Here is a 24,630-nt window from a genome sequence, read left to right as displayed (position 1 = left end):
AGACTGATGTATTTTCTTCAGAATTTTCAGTTTGCCTCGTATTGCCCTTGTGATAGTTTTCACCACAAAAGAAGTTAAAATATTTTTGTGTAGCTGGATTGACCAGGATTTTCTTCGGTAGTTTCTTTTCCTTTATTTGGAAAAGAACTTCCCCCAAGCTAAGGCTAGTATTAGCCTCTACTTATTTAATGTTTTCACTTTTTAAATTTAACATTAAATTTACCACACCTGGATGGCTCAGTAGTTGAGCATCTGCCTTTTGCTTCAGGTGTGTTCCCAGGTCCTAGGATCAAGTCCCACATTGGGCTCACTGCATGGAGCCTGCCTCTCCTTTTGCCTATGTATCTGCCTCTGTGTGTGTGTGTCTTTCATGAATAAATAAATAAAATCTTTTAAAAAAATTTTTAGAATTTTATATTTAACCCTAAAATTCATTGTAGTTTAAGTATGTGGTAAGCACAGAACTTTATCCTTTCTAAATAACCAGTTATGAGACTCTCTCAGTAGACAAGAGTACCACACTCTGATGTTATTAGCAGTCACCTACAAAATTAATAATTTCCTTATTTGATTAATATTTCTTTGCCCCTGATTAATTAAGATTCTGAAAATACCTCTTGAGAATAAGGCTCAGTCATGAAGAATTATCATTCCCAGCTATAAAACTTATTTATGTGATGGATACTACTGCATTTATTGAAACTAATTGGTTCAGGAGTTTTAAGCCAAGTCCTTTAAATACAATTTCAAATTGATTCTTGTATCGAGAAAAACATATACATAGGATCAATTAAGAGGAGCAACCATATATTCTCAAGAAGTTTGAGATTCAATAAGTTTGCCTTATTACATTTATTACAATTATACAACATAAAAGCATAGGCAAAATAGGTAGTAGTTAAAAGCTGGATGAATCAGACACTTGAGACACGTTGAACTCTGTTTCATTCCTGGTTCTATCAATTACTAACTAAAATTTCAGCCAAGTTAATTTGATCTTTCTGAGACACAATTTCCTTTTCCTAAATTAAAGATAATAATATTCCCTACCTGGGGGTGAAGGATTTCCAGAGATGGGTCCTCTACTCATACTTTGCTACCATGCTAACCCTTTCTTCACAGGCCAGTTGGGAGGGTGCTACTGGATGCTGAGTGTATCCCAGCATTCAGGGACTCAGAAAATAACCCCAGGGTGGAGAGGTACCCTTCAGATACCTGTGTGGGGGACTTGGTCTGACACTCTATTTACTAGCTGGCCTTTCCCAAAAATATATTTGGCCCTGATAATCACTGGTACACAGAAATACCACGTGCACCAAATATGAACATTTTAAACTGCAACATTGATGTAACTGAATTTTCGAATTTTTATGGGAAGCCAAGTATATGGCACAGAGTATCACAAAGAACTTTTGAAGGAATACTACCATGACTGTTGCAATCACGTTTGAATTTTCATTTGCCCTGTGCTTGTTTCATTTATGTTTTTCATGGTCACTTGCACTATAATCTCCTTCCACCCACTAATATTTACTCTTGATAGTTCCTCTGCTTCTCTGCTTATATCTACAGTTCTTGAACCCATATGGCTTTTGTACATAGAAGAAGCCACAATCTCTAATATTCATCTTTTTGGTAACCTATATCAAACTCATAGCTCTTCCATAATATTCCATCCCTGGGCCTATACACATCCAGACTTTACTTTTTATCTTTAACCATGTGGTCCCTATTTCAGTATTACAGACACAGTACAGGTGTCCCCATTAGGAGGAGTTCAGTGCAATGCCAAGGTCCACGCCAGGCTCAGGAAATCAACAAGGAGGTTTGCAGTAATGGAGAAGTTGCCTCCATCTTTCAGGGTGCTCTAGGATGAGTCTGATACACATTCTTCCTGTGGGCAAAGGTGCTTTTGTGAGAGAGTCTAATCTTTAAAAATGGTGAATCCCTCTTTCCATCCTTTCACTGCATTCCAGCAGGCAGGTTATGGGCTTAGAAGAAACTAAAATTTGTGGTGGGAATAGGAACATTTTAGAAGTTGTCCACTTTGCACTAAAGGGGAATCTATTTTTAAAATCATTGAGAGTATTCGGGACTACAGCTAAAGAATAGGAAAGGGAGCTGTACGAGCCTCGAGAGTGTCTATTACAAATAGAGCAGCATATCCTTCATGCCATATCTCAACAAAAACTGTTTTTAACTACATCTGTCCAGTGCTCACAAACTGGCTTTTGTTCGAATAAGCCTTGATTTCTATATTAACCTTTTTTGTAACCTATGTCAGACTCAGAACTCTTCCATAATTTTTGCTCCTGAGCCCATATGGAGCAAATCCAGACTTATGAATTCATAGCTCCATATCCACTTCTCCTTTGCAGCTGTTTGAGCAGAATTCTTACACTTGATTCTCATGGGGTCAGACGCCAAACCCTGGATTCATTGCCAAGACCAGGTTCATAAGACATTCTGATTGACTGGGACTGAGTCACATGCAAATCTCTAGAGTGAAGGGCAGAGACAAGACCACCCAAGCCACTAAGGACTGAGAGTGGGGAAGAGGTTCCTAGAAGGAAATCTGGTGCTGTTACCAGAAGAACAACATCTATTTGCTGAGTTGGAACAAAAGAGATGTGTACCTCATTGCCTTGCCAGACTCTTCCTTCTAATACAGGCTTCCAAAGGTCCGATTGTTATGCAAACCAGTAATGTCTAGATTTACACTGGCATGCCTAGAGATGCTCCAGGGGTTTCTTTACAGAATCACAGGTTTTCCCTTCTTAAGAAAGATGCACAGTCTGAAGCTTGGTATTATTTTAAGGACTGTGCACTCATTTCCCCTTTTTTTATAGTAAAAAGACCCCATATTTTTAAGAATACCAAAAGTATATAAATATATCACATATAAAATAGAAGCCACATTATTCTGCTAGAATTTAACCACCCCCCCCAAAAAAAGCAGAGACATAATGAGCTGAGAGCATCTGTATAGATACCACTGTACACAGGGGTATATCTGCATTCTACTGATGCAGAAAACTGTCAAAACTATCAAGCCTCAAGTGCTGGTCTATATAAAGGATGTTTAAGAAATTTAAAAGATACAGTTTGTTCCTAGACCTGCATCCTTGTCCTATGAGGCACCCCCAACCAGCCACCCTCTTAGGCTGCATCCTCAGTACCATATGTGTGTTAACTGACATTCCTGATCTCTGTATTTGTTTTCTACTTCTTAAGACCTATTTACCTCTCATCAAGTTGGCATACCCTTGGTTGTCAATTCTGGTAAAGCATAGGACATTAAGACCCTAAAAAATTGCTTGATTGCCAAACAGAATAGAGTTTTTCCTTCTTCCCATCCTCCCTCCCTTCCTTCCTTCATTTTTTCCCCTTTCTTTTCTTTCTGTCTTTTTTCCCCCCCTCAAGCTTCTTAATGGAGATGAGTGGGGGTTTGGTTAGGATAGAATGAAGATGCAAAGATTTTTATTAAAGTATGTGAGTCATGCCATGAGAGAGTGTGTTCACATTCGCTTTAAGAAAGTGCTTGTGTGACAGAAGCTCCCCTCTGTGAATGCCAAGGCCAGTGCTAACATCTCTAAGAGAACAGAGCACCACCATTCTTCCAAGAAGGAGCCAGGAGGCTGGTTGAGAAAGCTGTGTGAATGAGGAGGAAGGACAAAAGGCCAGGATGAACTAGTGAAGAGCCAAGGACAAAGGAGGCCAGAGAGGAAGCTTCCCTGAATGCTTCTCCAAGCTGGGCTCCATGTGAAGAACTTGAAGTGAAAATGCTAGTAAACGGGTTGCCTCTTTCTCTGCACTCTGGGTGTGTTGAGGCATAGCTAATAGTACAGTCATTTTCCTTCTGGGTTATACTTGCAGGACTTTCCAGATGCTGTATGCATTGTGGTGGAGACGGAGGAGGGGGAGGGGGAGGACGGTTGGAAATGCAAAGTCAAGAGAAAAAAAACACATGTAGTCTCCACCTTAGGGACTCATAAAGAGGCCACAAGTTAACCTGGAAAATAAAACCCACATATGATGAAACAATAGAAATCATCCCCAGCTTCCAAATCAACAGATTCATTTCCTGATTTACCATCCAACAATCTATCTAAGGAGACCCACAGAGATGCCAGTCCCATCTGCTTTAATTATTTTGCGATGCATTTCAGAAGGATATTTGAGATTTCTAAGAATTTGAAAGATGGTCCAGCCAGAAAGTTCTTAAAATCTCAGCAATGGGCTCTTGGCCTGCAGCTCTGACTGCCCTAGGCGTGGTGCCCGTGTGCACCACACTGATCATAGCTGCTGGGTTTAAATTGGCATCAAACACACAAGGCCAAGGGCACAGACTTGGCCTCTCTGAGGTTGTATCCAAGGACCAGAGAGCAGTTTGCAGCCTCGGTCACTGCCAGGTGGAAGGCTGTCATTGCCCTTGGGGATTCTGTTTTGCCAGTTGGTGAGGATAGAAGAGCAGGTAATTCAGTAGTGTTCAACTCTAGAGAACAAACAGTAGGGTTACACCCCTGGATCAAATAAACCACAGCTAGATGGAAGTCCAGACATCATCTTTTCAAAAGCTTCCCAGAGAATTCTGAAGGATAGACAGGATTGAGTCCTTCTGGGCTTTTTGGGAAATTCTGTGTCTCTGACTCTGTCCCTCTCAACCTTTATCCCCTCTCTCCCTCTCTTTCCTTCCCCCTCTCCCTTCCCTTTGATAAAAGCTATTGTGACAATGACTTACTTCTCCAAAAACACCTTGACTCTCCTAAAGACTGAAAGGATTGTTTAAATTTGCAGTGTCCTGCTTCCAAGTATTTCCTAGGCATATAGGAGCCTTGTTTTCAGTATGTGTATTCATAAAATGATATGCTTCCCCTGTGGGCCAGGTTGGTTGTGGCCCTTGGTGGAAAGAGAAGACTGAGAAACAAGTAATGAGGGGCACCTGCGTGGCTCAGTCGGTTAACTGTCTGCCTTCTGCTCAGGTCATGATTTAGGATCCTGGGATCCAACCCTGTGTCAGACTCCCTGCTCAGTGGGGTATCTGCTTGTTCTTCTCCCTCTGCCCCTCTTCCTCTTGCATGCATGTTCTCTCTCTCTCTCTCTCTCAAATAAATAAAATCTTAAAAAAAATAAACAAGTAATGAGAGATGCCTGGGTGGCTCAATGGTTGAGCTCAGGGTGTGATCCCAGGGTTCTGGTATCTAATCCCACATCAGGCTCCCCACAGAGAGCCTGCTCCTCCCTCTATGTCTCTACCCCCCTCTCTGTGTCTCTCATGAATAAATAAATGAAATCTTTTTTAAATAAAAACCAAACAAGTAATGAAACTAAAGAAACTTGAGGTCATGATTTTCCATTTCTCCATTATCTTCGTTGGCACCTGTACCCACCCATAGGTCTGTGAAGGACACCAAGTCCTCAATTCATTCATTAAAGAGAGATCGATGATTGCTAGCTGGATAGGTAGGTAATTTGTAATCCTCACGGTGTACCAGCCCTTGTGCTAAATATACACTGATGAATAAGAAAACACTTTCACTTTTTATAAAAAGATGTTATTTATTTTGAAAGAGAGAGAGCACGCACAGGGAGGAGAGGCAGAGGCAGAGGAAGAGAGGCAGAGGGAGAAGAGGACTCCCCGCTGAGCAGGGAGCCTGACATGGGGCTCCATCCCAGGACCATGAGATCATGACCTGAGCCAAAGGCAGATGCTTAACAGGCTGAGACCCCCAGATGCCCCTAGAAAATTCTTTCACTTTTAAGTGGGTTAAACTTAAATATTTTACTATAACACAGGTTTTTAAATTTTTGAATGGGAACATTTGAGCTTAGTCTCAAAGATTGGGGTGGAATTAACAGGGTAAAGGAGGGGATTTCTAGGCAGAAGAGAAAACAAGCAGAGGCTCAGAGGTTAGAAATTGTCTGTGCCCTGCAGGATCTGTAAGTAGCTCAGTGGGGCTTGCTTTTCTTTTTTTTTTTTTTTTTTTTTTTTTTTTTTTTTTTTTTTTCAGAACATTTTACTTTACTTTGGGAAGATAATCATACCTGAATCAAAGCTTTCAAAATTTCTAAAGAGCAAAAAAAACAAACCAAAACAAAAAACCCACAAACTCTGAACTACAAAAGACAAAGCATATATGAAACATTGCAGTGCCTTTCCTCCTCTTAAATGACTCGTGACACAATCCTGAGGAAACAGGACCAAAATAGCTACCCATCTGACTAGATTTCAAATGTTTTCTTGATTACCACATGATAAGCAACAATTGATAACAAAACAAAACAGGACAGAGGAGAGACTACCGAAAAACTGCTTATATTAAATAAACCTATTACATTTTGTGTTTACCAGAAGGTATATAAACTGAGACAAAAGTGAAGGTAGCTCCAAAAGCTGCCATATGTAAGCACCATGAAGGCTGGGGTAAATTAGCTCTAATTCATGAGACATTTCATCAGTGGAGGACCCAGATTTTCAGGAAGAAATTCTGAAAGCTTAGGAAGACATTAAAAAAAAAAAAAAAAAAAAAAAAAAAGGCAAGCATCAAATCAATAGATGATATATGCTAATTTTAGCTGCAGGAGACCAAAGTGAAGTGTGAAATGAGGAAAACAGCCAAGGGTCACTCGTGCAAGAAATGTCCACTGAGTGCCCAGCACAGGCTCAGGCACAGGGCTGCAGACTAGCGTTTTGGAGCTCCTTGCAGGGTGGGAGAAGACGGAAGAAACATAAACTTCAGTACTATCATAAGGCTGGCTAATGGTTTATCTATCTTATTAATTCTTTCAAAGAACCAACTCCTGGTTCTGTTGATCTGTTCCACAGTTCTTCTGGTCTCGATTTCGTTGAGTTCTGCTCGAATCTTTATTAACTCCCTTCTTCTCTTGGGTGTAGGATCTATTTGCTGTTTTTTCTCTAGCTCCTTTATGTGTAAGGTTAGCTTTTGTATTTGAGTTCTTTCCAGTTTTTGAATGGATGCTTGTATTGCGATGTATTTCCCCCTTAGGACTGCTTTTGCTGCATCCCAAAGATTTTGAACGGTTGTATCTTCATTCTCATTAGTTTCCATGAATCTTTTTAATTCTTCCTTAATTTCCTGGTTGACCCTTTTATCTTTTAGCAGGATGGTCCTTAACCTCCATGTGTTTGAGGTCCTTCCAAACTTCTTGTTGTGATTTAGTTCTAATTTCAAGGCATTATGGTCCGAGAATATGCAGGGGACAATCCCAATCTTTTGGTATCGGTTCAGACCCGATTTGTGACCCAATATGTGGTCTATTCTGGAGAAAGTTCCGTGTGCGCTTGAGAAGAATGTGTATTCAGTTGAGTTTGGATGTAAAGTTCTGTAGATATCTGTGAAATCCATCTGGTCCAGTGTATCATTTAAAGCTCTCGTTTCTTTGGAGATGTTTTGCTTAGAAGACCTATCGAGTATAGAAAGAGCTAGATTGAAGTCACCAAGTATAAGTGTATTATTATCTAAGTATTTCTTCACTTTGGTTAATAATTGATTTATATATTTGGCAGCTCCCACATTCGGAGCATATATATTGAGGATTGTTAAGTCCTCTTGTTGAATAGATCCTTTAAGTATGATATAGTGTCCCTCTTCATCTCTCACTACAGTCTTTGGGGTAAATTTTAGTTTATCTGATATAAGGATGGCTACCCCTGCTTTCTTTTGAGGACCATTCGAATGGTAAATGGTTCTCCAACCTTTTATTTTCAGGCTGTAGGTGTCCTTCTGTCTAAAATGAGTCTCTTGTAGACAGCAAATAGATGGGTCCTGCTTTTTTATCCAGTCTGAAACCCTGCGCCTTTTGATGGGGTCATTAAGCCCGTTCACATTCAGAGTTACTATTGAGAGATAGGAGTTTAGTGTCATCATGATATCTATTCAGTCTTTGTTTTTGTGGACTGTTCCACTGAACTTCTTCTTAAAGGGGAATTTTAAGAGGCCCCCTTAAAATTTCTTGCAGAGCTGGTTTGGAGGTCACATATTCTTTTAGTTGCTGCCTGTCTTGGAAGCTCTTTATCTCTCCTTCCATTTTGAATGAGAGCCTTGCTGGATAAAGTATTCTTGGTTGCATGTTCTTCTCATATAGGACCCTGAATATATCCTGCCAGCCCTTTCTGGCCTGCCAGGTCTCTGTGGAGAGGTCTGCTGTTACCCTAATACTCCTCCCCATAAAAGTCAGGGATTTCTTGTCTCTTGCTGCTTTAAGGATCTTCTCCTTATCTTTGGAATTTGCAAGCTTCACAATTAAATGTCGAGGTGTTGAACGGTTTTTATTGATTTTAGGGGGGGATCTCTCTATTTCCTGGATCTGAATGCCTGTTTCCCTTCCCAGATTAGGAAAGTTTTCAGCTAGAATTTGTTCAAATACATATTCTGGCCCTCTGTCCCTTTCGGCGCCCTCGGGAACCCCAATTAAACGTAGGTTTTTCTTCCTCAGGCTGTCGTTTATTTCCCTTAATCTATCTTCATGGTCTTTTAATTGTTTGTCTCTTTTTTCCTCAGTTTCCCTCTTTGCTATCAACTTGTCTTCTAGGTCACTCACTCGTTCTTCCACCTCGTTAACCCTCGTCGTTAGGACTTCTAGTTTGGATTGCATCTCATTCAATTGATTTTTAATTTCTGCCTGATTAGCTCTAAATTCTGCAGTCATGAAGTCTCTTGAGTCCTTTATACTTTTTTCTAGAGCCACCAGTAGCTGTATAATAGTGCTTCTGAATTGGCTTTCTGACATTGAATTGTAATCCAGATTTTGTAACTCTGTGGGAGAGAGGACTGTTTCTGATTCTTTCTTTTGAGGTGAGGTTTTCCTTCTAGTCATTTTGCTCAGTGCAGAGTGGCCAAAAGCAAGTTGTATTGGGAAAAAGAGAAAAAGAGAGGAGAGAAAGAAGGAAAGAAAAGAGAAAGAGAAAAAAAAAGGGGAAGAAAAAGAAAAAAAAAAAAAAAACGAGAAAAAAAAAAAAAGAAAAAGAGAAAGAAAAAGAAAGGAGAAAAAAAAAGGGGGTGGGGGAAGGAAACAAATCAAAAAGCAAAACAAAACAGAAACAAAAACAAAAACAAACAAACAAAAAAAGAACCACCGGGGAGTATCTTCTGATTCTGTGTACTTTAAGTCCCTTGGCTTCTCCTGGAAGTTGTCCGTCTAGCTGGTGTTCTGGGGGAGGGGCCTGTTGTGCTGATTTTCAGGTGTTAGCAGTTGGGGGAGCTGCTGTGCCCCTGCCTGGTGCAGGGCTCAGTGGGGGTTGTTTGCCCCGTGAGGCCGCAGGAGGAACAGCCCCAGTGGCGGGGCAGCTCTGGAAACCTGGATTCAGCCCCCGCAGGAACTCCGTCTGCAGGGCCTGGAGGCTCCGGGGCGGGGCCGCTGATCTGCTCAGCTGGGGCAGGAGCGTCCTCGCTGTCCTGGGCCCTCCCGGCCTCTGCCTGTCCCGGGGGAGGCGGGATCCTGGGCTGTGTCCCGGCGCCCTGTGCTCCGGAGCCTGCGCTGGTGGATTCGCGCTCCCGGGCCGCGCAACCCCAACCGCGGAGCCGCCGCCCGAGCCCCTCCGAGCTCCTCCTGGAACCGCGCAGCCCCCTCCGCACGGAGCCTCTTCCTCTGCCCGAGCCCCTCCGAGCTGCTCCCGGGGCCGCGCAGCCCCCTCCGCGGAGCCGCCGCCCGAGCCCCTTCAGCTGCTCCGGGTCCCGCCGGGTCCCGCCGTGCGCGCTGCAGCCCTTAGGGACCTCGGCGCACTCTCCTGGGCGCGCAGTTGCTGTTACTGTCTCGGGGAGCCCGAGGGCATCCCCGCCCTCCTGGGTCCTGCTCCAACTCCCCGCGAGCCCCTTTCCGCCCGGGAAGGTCGGTGCAGCTCCTGCTCCTCCGGGACGGGGCTCTCCTGTCCTGGGGACACTCGCCCCGGCCTCAGCCCGGCTCCTCGCGGGGCCCCTCCCCCTTGGAGGCCTTTGTTTCTTTACTTCTTTTTCCCCGTCTTCCTACCTTGATAGAAGCGCGAACTCTTCTCACTGCAGCATTCCAGCTGGTCTCTCTTTAAATCTCAGGCCGAATTCATAGATTTTCAGGATAATTTGAAGGTTTTCTAGGTAGTTTGGTGGAGACAGGTGATTTGGGGACCCTACTCTTCCGCCATCTTGCTCCTCCCCTGGGGCTTGCTTTTCACTTGCAAATTAAGAACTGGCTGTTGACTTAACATGATCAGGCCTCCCTGCCTCTTCTGAGGGCATTGGAGGCTTTGATTTCTGATTTAGAAATGAAGCTGCAGCACAAATTTAAATTTTGTATGTTTACTCTTTGTGGTGGTGGTTGTTTTCCTCTCTTCCCTGTGGGTTGGCAGGCACGGGGTTGGGAGAGGATGCGAAATGATGAAGTCAATCTGAATCTAATTCGCAGGCTGTACAACACACACACACACACGCATGCTTGCATGCTCGCTCGCACACACACTCACACGTTTATCAGGGAAGCTGCTTTTCAGTCTCAGGATAAAAACATAAAAACTTTCAACGTCTAGTGAAAAGGCCTCTGACACTGCTTTCTGGAATCGAGCTTGGGAACTCGAGTTTTTTAAAGCTCCCCCAAGTCGCCCCACGGCACAGTCAGACTGGGAACCACTGCCTTAGTCCTCAGTGCTGATCTGAGAAGACAACCTTGAGAGGATGGCAGCCAACTCAGGTGGTGGTAACAAAATGCTAAGCACCACTCATTGCTCCTTTTATTAACTCCTTTAATGCTCACTATAACCCTACAGAGTGAACTTATAATTATTCCCATTTTAGAGAAAAGGAAACTGAAGTACGGTGTCCGGTGCCTTGTGCGGGGCACAGAAGCAGTCAGTGGCAGAGCCTGAATAAAGCTACTCTCAATCCACCCCCTAGATCTTTTCTCTAAGGAGTCGAGAGCACTAGCCAAGCTGACACAGAGCACCTGCTGTGTTCCAGGCACAGGCTGATTCAAGGTAAGACGCAGCCAGTGGTGTGCCAGCAGATGCTTTGCACCTGACTCACTGAAGGAAGGAAGCAAGGGTTGTAGCGCTGGTCAATTGCTATGGTCCGATCGTCATGACCACAGGTTTGAGAAGAAATGTGCCCAGGGCACTGTGATGAGCAAGCTCTGGTTCACCAGCAGACAACAGCCTTCACTCACATAGGACCGCCGCCCTCAGCCATCACAGCAGGTGCCATCGGGAAGTCCAGGGCCCATGGCCACAGAAGAACCAAAAGGAGACATCTGTTTCCTGAAACAGCAGGAACGTTGAGGGATGGTGGAGATCTAAAGTCATGCTCTGGGCCTGATGACTAGAGGGTCAAGGAATTGTATTTCAGAATTTGGACAGCGTGTCACAGAACAAGCAGCCACCTGGGGGCTTGAGGTGGAGGCTGGGGCTCCTAAGGTCTTCGTACCCACAGATATCCTCAGTCATCTCTCCACAAGGATTGTCCTTCACCTGCACCCCCCAATCTCTCCCGACTGCAGGTCAAGTGCAGGTCTGCAGATTCCCTAGGGAGCGTTTCCTCCTCCGCCACTCCCCCTAGACCCGCTTCCCTTCCCTTGCTTGCACACTCCCTCCAGACTGCCTTCGAGGCCCTCCCAGGCAGCCGCACAGCGTGTCACAGCTGTAAGGGTCTCGGGGACTCTAGTGGGGACCACGGTTCATGGTGACTCTCTGGGCAACCTCTTTCAGGTACCAGCAGTGCTTCTACGGGGTCAACCTGTCCAGCCTCCGGGGGGCCGCAGTGGACGAGTATTTCAGACAGCCAATAGTAGTAAGTGTGTCATTACAGGCTTTCCCACACGTGTTTGTCTATTGATTCCATTGCCCGCTCACTCATGCACCTGGGAGGCCCCGAGCTGCCAGGCTCTGTGAAGCTGTCACAGAAGAGAAGAAAGAGCTCCTTGGAGCACTATGGTCTTGAGTTTTGCCGCTCTCATCTTCCAATCAATTAAGAAAACTCTCAGAGAATGATACTGTCAAAAGCAAGCAGATTTTCAGACTGCCTCTCAATATGTAACTTCCAGTTCTCCCACTGCCCTGACTCACCCCCTGTACACACTCAGCCCTCACACTTGTTCAATAATTCATATCTTCCCATTGGTTCTGGTGGCCCAAGGCATAATAGAAGAGGAAGCTTTGTAAAAATAAATAGCTTGGAATAGGAGCATTGCTGTCAAACAGATTGGAGTTTCAGTCATGGCCCCATCTAACCATGTGACCTTGGACAACAATAAGTTTGCATTACCCAAAACTGGCTTAATTACTGGCCCTCAAACCCTGCAGAGCCCAGAGCTAGGGACTTACTGCCAGAGTTCAGACAGTGTCACCTGAAGCTGATTTTTCTATCCTTATAATTTATCTCTATTGCTGCTCATTTAACTCTGTTCCTAGACAGGGTCTCCCCTCATGGTAGCAAGATGGCCTTAGGAGCTCCAGCCTCAGATTCTTACAACTCCTAAGTCCCACTAGAGGGCCAGCTTTTTTCCAATAGCTTAGGCTGAAGCCCTAGAATTAATTTAGTTAGAGCCTGACTGGCCTCCTTCAGGTCATGTTCCTGCCTATAAAACCATCTTCAGGGAAAAAGCCATGTGCTGATCAGCCAAAGTGGGGTCACCAGCCATACCTGGAGCTGAGGGTGGGCTAAGTTTTTATGGAACTTCCTGGAATATGGAGAAGAGGTAAAATCTGGATGGTTGGAAACACACCAAAACACACCTGCTCCAGAAATATTGTGAGGATTGAGTGATACAACCTAATGAAGCACTTAGGAAAGCATAAAGCACTCAGTGTATAGTAAGCACAAAATAAATGCTAGTCATCATTATTAATATTATTCTCATTAAGTTCCTGCCTCCTAAATCCTAACTCTTGTTGACTTAAAACCTCAGGAGAGAAGGCATTCTGCAGTCTTGCTTGGGTTCAGTTTATCCTGATGGAAGTATAACATCTCTGCTTTTCCCCCTTTCCAAGGACACATTCGACATTAGGATTTTGATGGCTCGGACAGTCAAATACACAGTCAACTTTATGGATGCGGAAGAGGCAGATCTCCACAGGTCTGTAAACACCAGCATTGCTCTTGGTTTTTAAAATCCCCTCCATCTCTCTCATACCCAAAACTTCAGTGCAGGGCTTTGCCACTCATGCAGGGGAGAGATCTCAGGTGGGAGGCACACACAGGAATGGTACAGCAATACTAGTGGCATTTTTCTGTTTGTTTTTTGCAGTTTTTTTCAAAACAAGGATAATGATGCTTCTTTCGTAGGATTGCTTTAAAAGTTGAATGTGTAAAATTAAGTAGTAATAGCTTGTACTTACACAGCCAGTCGGTGTTCTGAGCCCTTTACATAAAACGGCTCATTGTGTCCTCACCACTGTTACTCTGCAGACGGTACTGTCATCACCTCCGTCTCATGATAGACATGAGGCAATGTGGAACAGTAAGTTGCACAAGGTCACACAAGTCCTGAATATATTTGACCTGGGACTTGAATCATTTGGAAGGCTCCAGAGTCCGGGCTGTTTAATTCCTCTCAGGCCAGTGGCCACAGCAGCATCAAGAAGGAGAGCTACAACTCATTGAGGGCTTATTACCATATATGAGGTGCTATGCTAAGTGCTTCACAGGCACCAGCTCATTTTCTAAGAGTGCCCTCCACAATTGTTAGCTTTTGTCCTCCTTCCCTCCACTAGAAGAGACCCTGAAGTGAGGACTCATTCCCCAGATGCTGATATGAAGCCCCCTGACTTCAGATGACCTTACTAGTATTTTGCCTTTTCCTCCCCGAGACAATCACTGCACATATATTTCTTTCTGGATACAAAATATAAGACCCAGCCAGGTTGTTATTTTGCCTGGACTACTGAGGAAATGAGGGCCAGGCCGTAGCAGGTGCAGCTGGCCAGCTTAGACCATCATCTGTCTTGAGATTGCTAGGGACGAAGGGTAGTGCTGTCTTAGCACAGGCTAGAACCTGCTGCAGGCACAAGGAGAAACTTAGTGGCTTTTATAACATGAAAGTCTTTCTCCCCGACCCTGTAATGCACAGGGTACAGCTTTGGCTCTGCAGTGTCACCCACCCTAGAGCACCAACCCCTGTCTAGAACATTCCTCCTCACTGAGGAGCAAAGGAGCATGCATGGAAAAGGATGTACCAGTAACAAAAGCTTCTGCCGGGAAATGACACAGCTTGTTTCTGTTCACATTGAATTGGTCAAGGTAATCACGCGATGGTGCCCGAGCCCGGGTGAGTGGATAAATGTAATCCTACTGTGCGCTCAGCTCAGGAGAACTGGCATTTGGTCGCAATTCTAATAACTGCCACAGGCCCAGACAAAGTTGACTTTCATTGGCTTTATTTGCTGCTCCAGGCCATCTCCTGAGTCCCGGGATGTTTTCTGAAAACTACATCTGTGTCTGCTTTCCAGAGATGTCACCTGTCATTCATTTATTTGTGTGTCAATTTGGCAAATGCTTATTAAGATCTCACTGTGTGCCAGGTATAATGCTGGTGCTTACACAGGCTCAAAAAGTAAGTTGTAAAAGTCTAAAAGTCTACCCTTGAAGAACTCATAGTCTGTTTAGGGGAACACACACACACATACACACACACACACACGCACAAGGAAATAATGGCAGTGTGAGGCCAAACAATTCAATGTGATCAGTATAATGGAAAAGTCTAGAAATGGTCTGACTGGAGCAGGGTGAAAGAATTGAGGGCTTTGGGTGCACCATAAATGCAAATAAGTTATGACCGCCTTTGAAAATCTTCAGAGCACTCACTAAAATAAGTCTCCCCTCAGCAAGGGACAAATAATAGCATCTTTTAATTGTGAAACCCTTTAAAGTTGGCAAAGCACTTTCACATACCTTGTTCCCCATCCTGACATGCTCAAGAACCTTGCAAGGGAAGTGGGAGAGGTTTTGTCCACCCATCAACCCAGCAACAAATGATGGGGCATGCAGTTGTGTCTTTCCAACCCTCTTGTTTCTGCCCCCACTCATCCCACATCTGGTTTAAACCATGGCCGCTTCTGCGTGACGCTTGCTGCAGCCTGGGGGTGGGCAGTTCTGCGTGACGCTTGCTGCAGCCTGGGGGTGGGCAGTTAAATGGCCTCCCTGAAAAATTAATGAAGTAAGGCAGTGACCTTCCTGGCTGGATGCTTCCCTCTTGTGATCCACTTCATTTTTTAGAGGCCAGAGCAGCGTTTCCCTTCTGAGCAGCTGCGTGGGGGAGCTGCCCCGGTTCCTGCACTGACTCCCTGAAGGACACTTGTCACCTGGGCCCTGCCTCCTCTCCGGCACTCACAGCCCGGCTCCGGACGCGGCCCTCGCCCTGGGGAGTTCCGGGTCACTGCAGCACAGTGATGGGACTCTTGCCACGTTTTGTCAAGAAGCCGCATTCTCAGATGCGCAGCCTCACCCAGGCACTACCCACACGCGGAGCGAACCTCGCTGCCGAGGCCCGGGTGCTTAAGAGACACGGGGAATATTTCGTGCATGTTGTGGCTCATCTCGCGAATGTGTCTCATACAGCCTGCCAACAGCAACGAAATAATTCCCAGTGTTTCTGCTCTCTCTCTCTCTTCTTTTCCTTGCAGAGTAGAAATCCCTTTTGTGTTTCAGATGATGCAGTCTGGCCTAGTCCACGGCCTGGCGTTCTGGTTCGACGTGGCCTTTGTCGGATCTCTGTATGTATCACCTGCCCCCCCCCCACCAGCCCTGCTGTGGCCCATGGCATCCTCTACTACATGTAATCGTGACTTTAAGATGTTTTAAAGTTAACTTCAACAACCGTAATATTCATTTCTCTAGGTTTCCCAAAATTAAAGCACTGATGCAAACAGAACTTTTAGATTTTAGGGCAAAGTCGAAATGAGACAGCCCTGGCTAAAACCCTGTAAAAAACCTCTTAGGCCAGTTAGATTGGGATTTGAAGACATGAGAAAGGATCTGGGCTTCATTGGTCCTCTTGGTCACTTCCAGAACAGGTGGTGGGAAGGACCCCCAAGCCCCTGCCTTGGCTGCCCTCGTGGCATCCCGGCTATAAAACGTCCTGTGTCTGAGTGTGCCTGGAATCACACTTTGCCCCTCTCTGGTTCACAATTTCAGCTTCTCAGACCAGATCGTCTCCTTAAGTACCAGGCAGGTGTGTAGTACTAATGCCAACTGCGACATCAGGTGACATCTCCATCATGTACCTGTTTCCCCTCCCAAAAAGATTAGAAAATTTCAGGGAAAAGAGGAGAAAGACCACCTACAACTTGACTGTCGATGTCTGGCATTCCTTGGCAGGGCTGCGCCATTACCAGGACGCCCAAGTCTCTGCTCTGCCCCTGACTCCCCTGCCCTCCTGCCAGGCTTTCTCGTACTCTCTGACTAGGAAAGACCTTGCTCTGGGTCACATGATCAGGAGAAAGGAAAACTTTTGCAGTACGCTCTCCTTTACTCCTCATAAAAACATCCAGGCCCATCATTGTATCTGCAGAGAGAGAAGTGCCCATGGGGCTGTGATAAAGCTTGGGGTGCTTGGGGGGCTCCGGGAGGAGGGGATCCTCTGGCAGCCTCATCTGGGCTGACAATCAGACAGAAAGAAGAGGATATGCAACTCATTCCTACACCACACAAGCATATTTGTTCAAGGGATCCATGCATTTGTTTCTCAGACTTTCCCCCAGTGAATTTGTTCATGCAGGAGCAAGCGAGATAAGCTTGACGTGTGGCCTGCTCCAAAGGGAGAATTTCTTTGAAGTTAAATGCTTTATCCTAAAAAGCTTTCAAAAATTTGCATCCTACTCCATAATATGCCTGAGTACATTTTGATCCAGAAGTGGTTTATATCACTCACTTAGCAGTTCTCTTTTGTGAAAATCTTCAAGTCAAAATCGACCCTGTCAAAATCTTCAAGTCAAAATCGACCCTGTGGGAGTACCTGTACTCCATCCAAGCCAGCAGCACGGCCTGAGCCCAGGACAGGTGACCTTGGTGTTAGAGGCACAGCCAGATGTTCTCCCCTCTTCGCGAGAAAGGAAGAATGTCCACTGAAACATTCACACAGTCATGTGCATGTCCGAGCTGGGAGGACCGTAGAGACCATCTGCTCCAGGAGCTTCTCTGGCTTCCAGAAGCCCCTTCTGTTTGCCTGAACCAGGCTGGCAGAGGACAGTTAGGATGCCAGCCTCCAGACTTCTCACCTTGACAGATGCTTTTCAAACAAATCATCTCCCAATTTAACTCTGTTACTGGTTGGGCTTCTAACAAACTTTGATTCAGAAGCACAAGATTGATAGAGTGGCCAAGTCTATGGATTTGAAGCCTGGCTCTCCAGCTGTCCTCTGTGTGACATTGGGCGAGTCCTTTAACCTCTCTGGGCCAACCTCATTGAGGTGTAGTAGAGACTCAGTGGGATAATCTGCATAAGGCTCTTGGTACAGTACCTAGCACATGGTAGTTAAATTGAGCTATCCTTATCTTTAAAGGATTCCGTGAGTCAAAAACCCTAGAAACCAGCCCTCATCCCAAGTCCCCTGTCCAATCCATTAAATACAGGCCTGGAACATAATTGGCTTTTAACTCTCTTCTTGCCCCACAGGGTAACCGTTTGGCTGTCAACAGCCCCAACGGAGCCTCTGACTCATTGGTATCAGGTGCGGTGTCTTCTTCACACTCCTCTCTTTGCCAAAGAAGGAGAGACCCTCTCAGGGAGAGTGCTCTTTGTAGCCAACAGACGGTAAGCAGGAAAGTACAGGCGAGTTACCATCTCTGCTTTCTGCCCTGTGACAGGGAAGGGGGTGCAGGAGGTGGGAGCATTTCTAGGGCCTCGAAATGGACAGCATGATTTACAAAAGCCTGGCTGACCTTGCCAGGTGCACTCAGCTACCCAGCCAGCTGGCACTCAGGGCGGCAGGGACAGGGAACTTGGGATTAACTCAGGTGCGGCAGTCCCCACCTGACCGCTGCCACCAAGGGAAGGGCATCCATCCGCTCACGGGCACGCTTGCCAAAGGCTCAAATTATCAAGTGCTTTAAATCTGATGTCAGCTTCCTGGCTTTGCTTGCAGCCAGCCACACACCCCCAAATTTAGTACAGTAACATCGATCTGTACCCCAGGGGGAAACGCACTGCAGGGGCGGTGCGCGGTGTGTCAGGCAGGACTGGCTGCTTCCCTCTGGTAATGGATTTCACGAGGTCTCAGCAACAATTACTTTGATTTATCTCATTTTTAAAATGCTCCGTTTTCTTTTACCTTCTCGGAGCTTCTCCCAGGTGAATCAGGAGAAAGGAATAGCAGAGTGGTTCAAGGACTCTCAGGATGTTAAGGGTACTCAGAGGTCATCTCACTCAACTTTCTCCACCCCCCCCTCCCCTCTCTTGGGCTTGTGTTTGAATACTCCTGTGACAGAGAGCTCACCACCTCACAAATCAACTCCTCCATTTCTGAAGTCTCGATTTCTTTCATTACAAAAACCTTGCACACTCACATGTACATTCAAAGCTACAAAAGTGTCTAGAGTCCATACACACTGCCACCCATGGCCCTACCCCCAGGTGTGACCCCGTGCTCCTTTCAGGTGGTTGGTTGTCCATGCATGTACTAACAAATAACATTGTCGTGGGTCCTTAGTGTTGGTTTATAAGAGGACTAAACCAGCAGCCTCCAACTTAAGTTTTCACTTAGTGGTGAGTCCTGAATCTGCAGATAGATCTGCTTTGTCATTTTAACACGCAGCAGAGGTAGATACACCACATGTTCTTTTAAAAATTTCCCATTGATTCTTAGGTTGCTCAGTGTTTCCCCTTTTTCTGGCCATTGCAAAAAACTCTGCACTCATTATCCTTGAACAGAAAGTTTTCACAATGGCAAGAACATTTCTACATGAGAACCCTAGAAATGGAAACACTAGATCAAAGGTTGTTTGTGTGGTACACTCATGAACACTGCTTTTCTCAGTGGTTGCAGCAACTTCCACTCCCATGCACATTTCCTATGCCGCATGCTACTAGTCTCTATGGGCTTTGCCAATCAAATAGACCCCAAAATCATTTTTAAAAGTCGCATCTGGTTGTTTATATTTCTTTACTATGACGGTTAGTAACTTTTCATATGGTCTTTGGCTATTGAGGTCTGTACTTCAGACATCTCTGATGATTAAAAAATTATGCTGTCAATCCTATATATCACTTCCTCTTATAATTGTACTCATTTACCGTACTTCTGCTTCTGAGGTCTGTTCCAATCTCCAAATGGCAATTGTTTAAATATTTGGAGAGTCCTTCCAAAATCCACCCCCCCACCAGTCTTCCTGTCTGTCGGCTAATATCCTCAGCTCCTCTGAGAGTGATTTTTAAATTGAGATTTTACGTCCTCATCCTCTGGAAATGAATCCAGTTCATGGAACTTTTCTGGAAACAATTTACAAGAAAGGCGATCCTGTGACTGGAGACACATGGCAGCCTTCCTGCGGTAGGCTTTCCTCACCTCCCATTCGCTCTCCCCCCACCCTTCCTGTGCACTTTCCTTACCTCCTCCCTGTGCGCTCTCTTTACCCCTCCCCACGCGCTTTCCTTCACCACCACCCCCCTCCTTACCCCTCCCACGTGCTCTCCTTACCCCCCTCCCCGTGCACTCTCCTCCCCCCTCCTTCCCCTAAGGTCTCTCCTTCCCCCTCCTGGTATGCTCTCCTTACCCCCTCTTCCCTTGCGCTCTCCTTCCCTCAGCTCACTCTCTTTCCCCCACCCCGCGCACTCCCCCCTCCACTCTGGCCCTCTCCTCCCCTCCTTTCCCCAGCTCACTCTCCTCCCCCAGCCTCCCCCCCTCTCCTCCCCCTTGCCCTCTCCTCCCCCCCCCTCCTTCCCCCCAGCTCGCTCCCCTCCCCCACCCCCACCCTCTCCTCCCCCTCCTTCCCCCAGCTCCCCCTCCCGTGCACCGCAGAGGCAGCGTGCTTCCTGGCAAACGTGGCTCCCCTGCGCTTCTTCAGGTGGTTGTAGGGTGCTGCCGCCCTGGGCACAGCCCTGCCCAAGAGCCCCGGCCGCCCGATCCCTGCACAGGATGTTACAAACAAGGAGTAAAACTCTTCTATTCCAGAAAATGCTCCTTGTCTTCAGGGCCTGTATTTTGGAGAGTGCGCCCTGGGGTGTGCCAGTCCTGGCTCTTGCTTCTCTTTGCACTTCTGTGCTTTTCCCCACGTGGCTTACAACCAATCTCAAGTGCTTTCATAGCCCTGAGTTACATACTTACATAGCCCTAAGTTACAGATGGCAGATTAGATCTTTCTCTCGGTTTTACAGAAAATGAGGTCTGTGGCCTTCAGTGTCTTTCTGCTCTGCTTTTTGGGGATGGCTTCCAGAAGGAAAAGTAGAAAATGCTGATTTATACCATGTTCATCCTAGAAGTTACACATTTCTTCCTAAATCCTCATAAACCATCTATTTAATGACCAGTTCTACAGGAAAAAAAAAAATTGCTAAGAAGCAAGGAGCAGTAGCCAACATCAGCCTAGAGCTTGGACTTGCCTTTTCTGCTCAACATTCTTTGGCCTTCAAATATTTATATTTTAAGGTACCTTAGGGTATAATTAAGTGAGTGAATTTAAATCCTCTTATTGTTTCATTAATTTTTCTAGCACATCTTGGGTTGCATCCTCATCAGTCATATTTTTCTACCCCCTTCTCCCTTCTCCCTAATAGGTAAGAAAAAGGCAGACCAGTCACCTCACAGACCTGTGCCATGACTCCTGGGCTCTCTAGCCCTCTGTCCCTTTCCTAAAGCATCAGTGTTCTATTGCTATTATTTGTCTTTATGCATGCTTCCCAAAAAGAAGGCCTCAGTCGCATTCTGTGATGTATCCCTCCTCACTTCATACGTTTCAGAGATCCAGCCGGGAGGTAGAATGACCACCTGAATGAAGAAGTCATAACTGGTGGTCCTTCTCTTAGTAAGAATTTCATCCGGCACAGTTGAAAGAAGACAGAGATACTGCGGCCTCACAGTACTCTGCAGCAGGAAGAAAGGGCAGGAGGTGGGAGGCGGGAGGCGGAGGGGGGAAGATCTTAATCCTGGTAGACCAGAACCCTGGTGCAGTGATAGAGGCCAGGTTTGGGAGTCTGACATATCCTGGCTCTGTCCAGTCTCCTCTGCATGCTGGTTGGTGCTTGAGTGATCTTGGGCAAGTTAATGAATTTCTCTAATGAATTGATAGTAATTGTGTCACCAGGCCTTGGCAGATGTTAAGGGAGAGAACAGTATAGTCATCAGTACACAGCAGGTCCATGGAAAATCTTAGTTGCATTTATTCCTGCCTTGTTCTCTTTTTTACACTCATTATATCTCATCAGTTTTTCTTTGAAAATTATTATCTTTCTTGGTATTTTCTGCAAACCCCAGCACTTCCTGAATGTCCATGCTTTTGATGCTCTTCTCAGTAAGATGCTACTTGTCTGTCCTGCCTTTCGATAGGATCTCCTCCTTCCTTATTGTCAAATATTCCTTTTAAACTCTGGCCTCCTGGGAGAACGTGTGCAGCCACACGGGTGTGACAATGGCTGCCCTTTTCTTCCCAGCCAGGACCGTTTATGATTGTATTGTTAGCATTTCATTTTCCACAGTCTTCCATCATTCTGGAGGTGCCATTCATTTCACTGCTCAGGACAATCAAACAGAACTCACCTTTCTTATGGACTTACTTTATGAGATTTATATCCCTCTGATTCACAGACATGGTGTCCATGAAGTCTTGTGGTCATGTGCACCTCTGAGTAAAAACATTATATGTATGTGTCCCCCAAGTATGCTAGCATTTATCTTTTAATTATGGGAATGTACTACAGTAATAATAGAAAGCATAAGATGAAGAGCTCGATATAGAGATATATACATACATATGTATGTATATACATTTATATACTATAGACACACACATGCATAGGCATGTCTCTGTGTATATATATACACATAGAAATTTATGTAGCGCGTATTTTATAAAATACAAAAATAGAAATAAAAGAATGAATGGAGGAAAAAAAACAAATACACGTAGGCTGATTTTGGGTCTAGCTCAGCCACTTACCCTGGGCCAAAATTTTTTGGAACGTAACTTAAAACTTTTGGATCCCTGTGAGGGTCTGCTGTACTCAGGTTTGCCAGGGAATTTGGCTTACAGAGACTTTAATGAGCTTTGTTTTATGAAACTAGAAGAAATGCTGACCAAAGTGCTAAAAGCTTTGGAAGCTCCAAGTACTGCTCCTAATGGTCATCACGAAACTGCTTCATCTCACACTCCACTTTACTTGGGCCAAATATCTATATGTTCGGGCAGCTGCATTTACTTGGGCAAATATCTATAATTCAGGAACTATAGGGGGAAGCTTTTGGGCCTGATTAGGTGCAGAGAAGTAATAGTATTTGCTGGCACAGCTTTACGTGACATTTCTTTGTTACTCAGTGTTACTCAGATTCTTCTAGCTCTGACCCTTGTGTCCAACACACGGTGGGTTTTATTCAATCATGTTGTACAACATAGACTCTTACTGAACCATCCCAGCTTAGCAAACCCTCAAAAAGTGGGTGAGCATAACACATACCTTAACTCTTATTTTATTTTTAAAGATTTTATTTATTTATTTGAGAGAGAGCACACACAAAGAGAGCAGGACAAGCAGACTCCATGCTGAGCAGGGAGCCCAATGTGACATTTGATCCTAGGACCTCCTGAGATCATGACCTGACCCAAAGGCAGATGCTTAACCGAATGAGCCACCCAGGCACCCCTCCACATACCTTAACTCTTAGCTGCTAATTAGAATCCAATATTTACCTCACAGATTCACTAGTGTTCAGTGAACAATTGTATTCACTTACTAGGCCTGAAGAAATTAAAAATCAGAGCTTAGTATTTTCTTCTATACCCCAGTGTATCATCCTTCATCCTCCCTGGGGCATGTTCAGTCAAACCCCACTGAAGAACACTGGTCTGAGGTCCATGCCACTGAAGTTCTTGCTCTTTCCTTCACCTATCACTAACCCCTCAGTGACTTGGGCCAATTTCTCCCCAAGCTTCCTGCCACTTCTGCTTCTCTATCCCTTTCTTTCTTGATGGTCAGCACTAAGCCTCTCCTTCTACTATAGCTTTTGTGTTCTACCGAGATAAAATTATCATGAATTACCACAGTCTCTAGAAAAATACGTCCTGCATTTGTTGTTCTCAAGTTTCCAATCTCTGCTTGATTACAAAAGAAATATTGGTATATATGAAGCAATGATTTCACACTCAATCCTTGAACTAAAGTATGTCCCCACTTATGTCACTTGCTCCATCTCTGTAGACTTTAAATGACTAAGTCTGGCAAAGAACTAGGTTTTTTTTTTTTTAATACACATTTCCACATAACTGGTTCAAAAGAATTAACAGTTATTAAGGATCCTGTATGGACAGTCTTGAAAGATTGTCCATTATTGATTGCTTTATAAATGTTGCACATTGAGTTGAGGCAGTTGGCCTCCTGGGTATCATGACACGAGAATGACACTGCTCCTGGGATAGAAGAGTGCATGATTTTTCTGCAGTCTTAGGGAAGGGCACATTCTCTCTTGGTTAGGTGAATCACGATCAAATTAGCCAGCCTAACCATCCTCCCCATGCATGCCCCCCCTCACCCCCAGCACAGAAAAGCTTTGAGAACAAAGCTCAGCTTTCACTCACCAAGCTGAGCCATGACATAACATGACATGACATGAAACTCTTTTTGCTGTCCCTTAGGGAAGATAGGCCTCTGCTGATGGGTAAAGAAGAGGAGTGGGTTGAGAAAAGTCAGTATAAAGTGACAGTGTTGGGATCCCTGGGTGGCGCAGCGGTTTGGCGCCTGCCTTTGGCCCAGGGCGCGATCCTGGAGACCCGGGATCGAATCCCACATCGGGCTCCCGGTGCATGGAGCCTGCTTCTCCCTCTGCCTGTGTCTCTGCCTCTCTCTCTCTCTCTCTCTCTCTGTGACTATCATGAATAAATAAATAAAATCTTTAAAAAAAAAAAAAGTGACAGTGTTGTCTTATCTAGCGTTCTGAGAAGGAACCTGCTATGACCACACTGGGGGCCAAGCAGTTCTCCCTTATGCCCTGCACACCTCCACGAATGCACATATTTGCACAGACCTCAGGGGTCCTCCATTTCTGCTTTAAGTCCTATGGTAATTACTTCAAATACTGTCAGGAAGGTATCTTTCCTTTGGGAAAAATATGCAAGTGTGTCCCCCACCCCTACCCCCGATTTCTCAGCCTTTGTCAGCCTCCAGCAGAGGCTGCCTCTCCTAAGGAGCTCATGGTCTCCATGTCTCACTCTCCCAGCATCTACCTTAAAAGATCACAAATGCAGTGAGCCACTGGATGTGAGTATCACAGAAGAAACATTTTGCAAAAAGTAGTTCAGAGTCAATTATATGAGTTGAAACAGAATCAAAGGACATTGCTGATTTTTTTTATTTTTCTGTATGCCCATCTTTCCCCCTTACTTTGACCCCAATAAAATCCACAACTGGAGCTATGGGTTTCCCAGGATCTGACATTATACTTAAGGCCTTCCAAGGTCACTATTGGTAATGACAGGGTGGGAAGTAATTTCTGGAATTTGAAACAGA

At 45.2% G+C, this 24,630-nt stretch overlaps 1 protein-coding gene across 1 annotated transcript in view; it reads left to right on the top strand.

The window, feature by feature from the left end:
* Positions 1 to 24,630, top strand: part of LOC112643516 (histone-arginine methyltransferase CARM1-like) — a 253,878-nt gene that overhangs the window by 221,526 nt on the left and 7,722 nt on the right. Inside the window, exons 9-12 of the mRNA XM_035709112.2 lie at positions 11,690 to 11,771; positions 12,971 to 13,056; positions 15,605 to 15,694; positions 17,596 to 17,733. Of these exons, the coding sequence (XP_035565005.2) occupies positions 11,690 to 11,771; positions 12,971 to 13,056; positions 15,605 to 15,694; positions 17,596 to 17,733 (396 nt within the window). The remainder of the gene's footprint in view (positions 1 to 11,689; positions 11,772 to 12,970; positions 13,057 to 15,604; positions 15,695 to 17,595; positions 17,734 to 24,630) is intronic.

Source organism: Canis lupus, chromosome 1 (genome assembly GCF_003254725.2).
Source record: "Canis lupus dingo isolate Sandy chromosome 1, ASM325472v2, whole genome shotgun sequence".
NCBI lineage: Eukaryota > Metazoa > Chordata > Mammalia > Carnivora > Canidae > Canis > Canis lupus.
The sequence above is the reverse complement of the archived record's forward strand: the minus strand, read 5'-3'. Positions and strand labels throughout refer to the sequence as shown.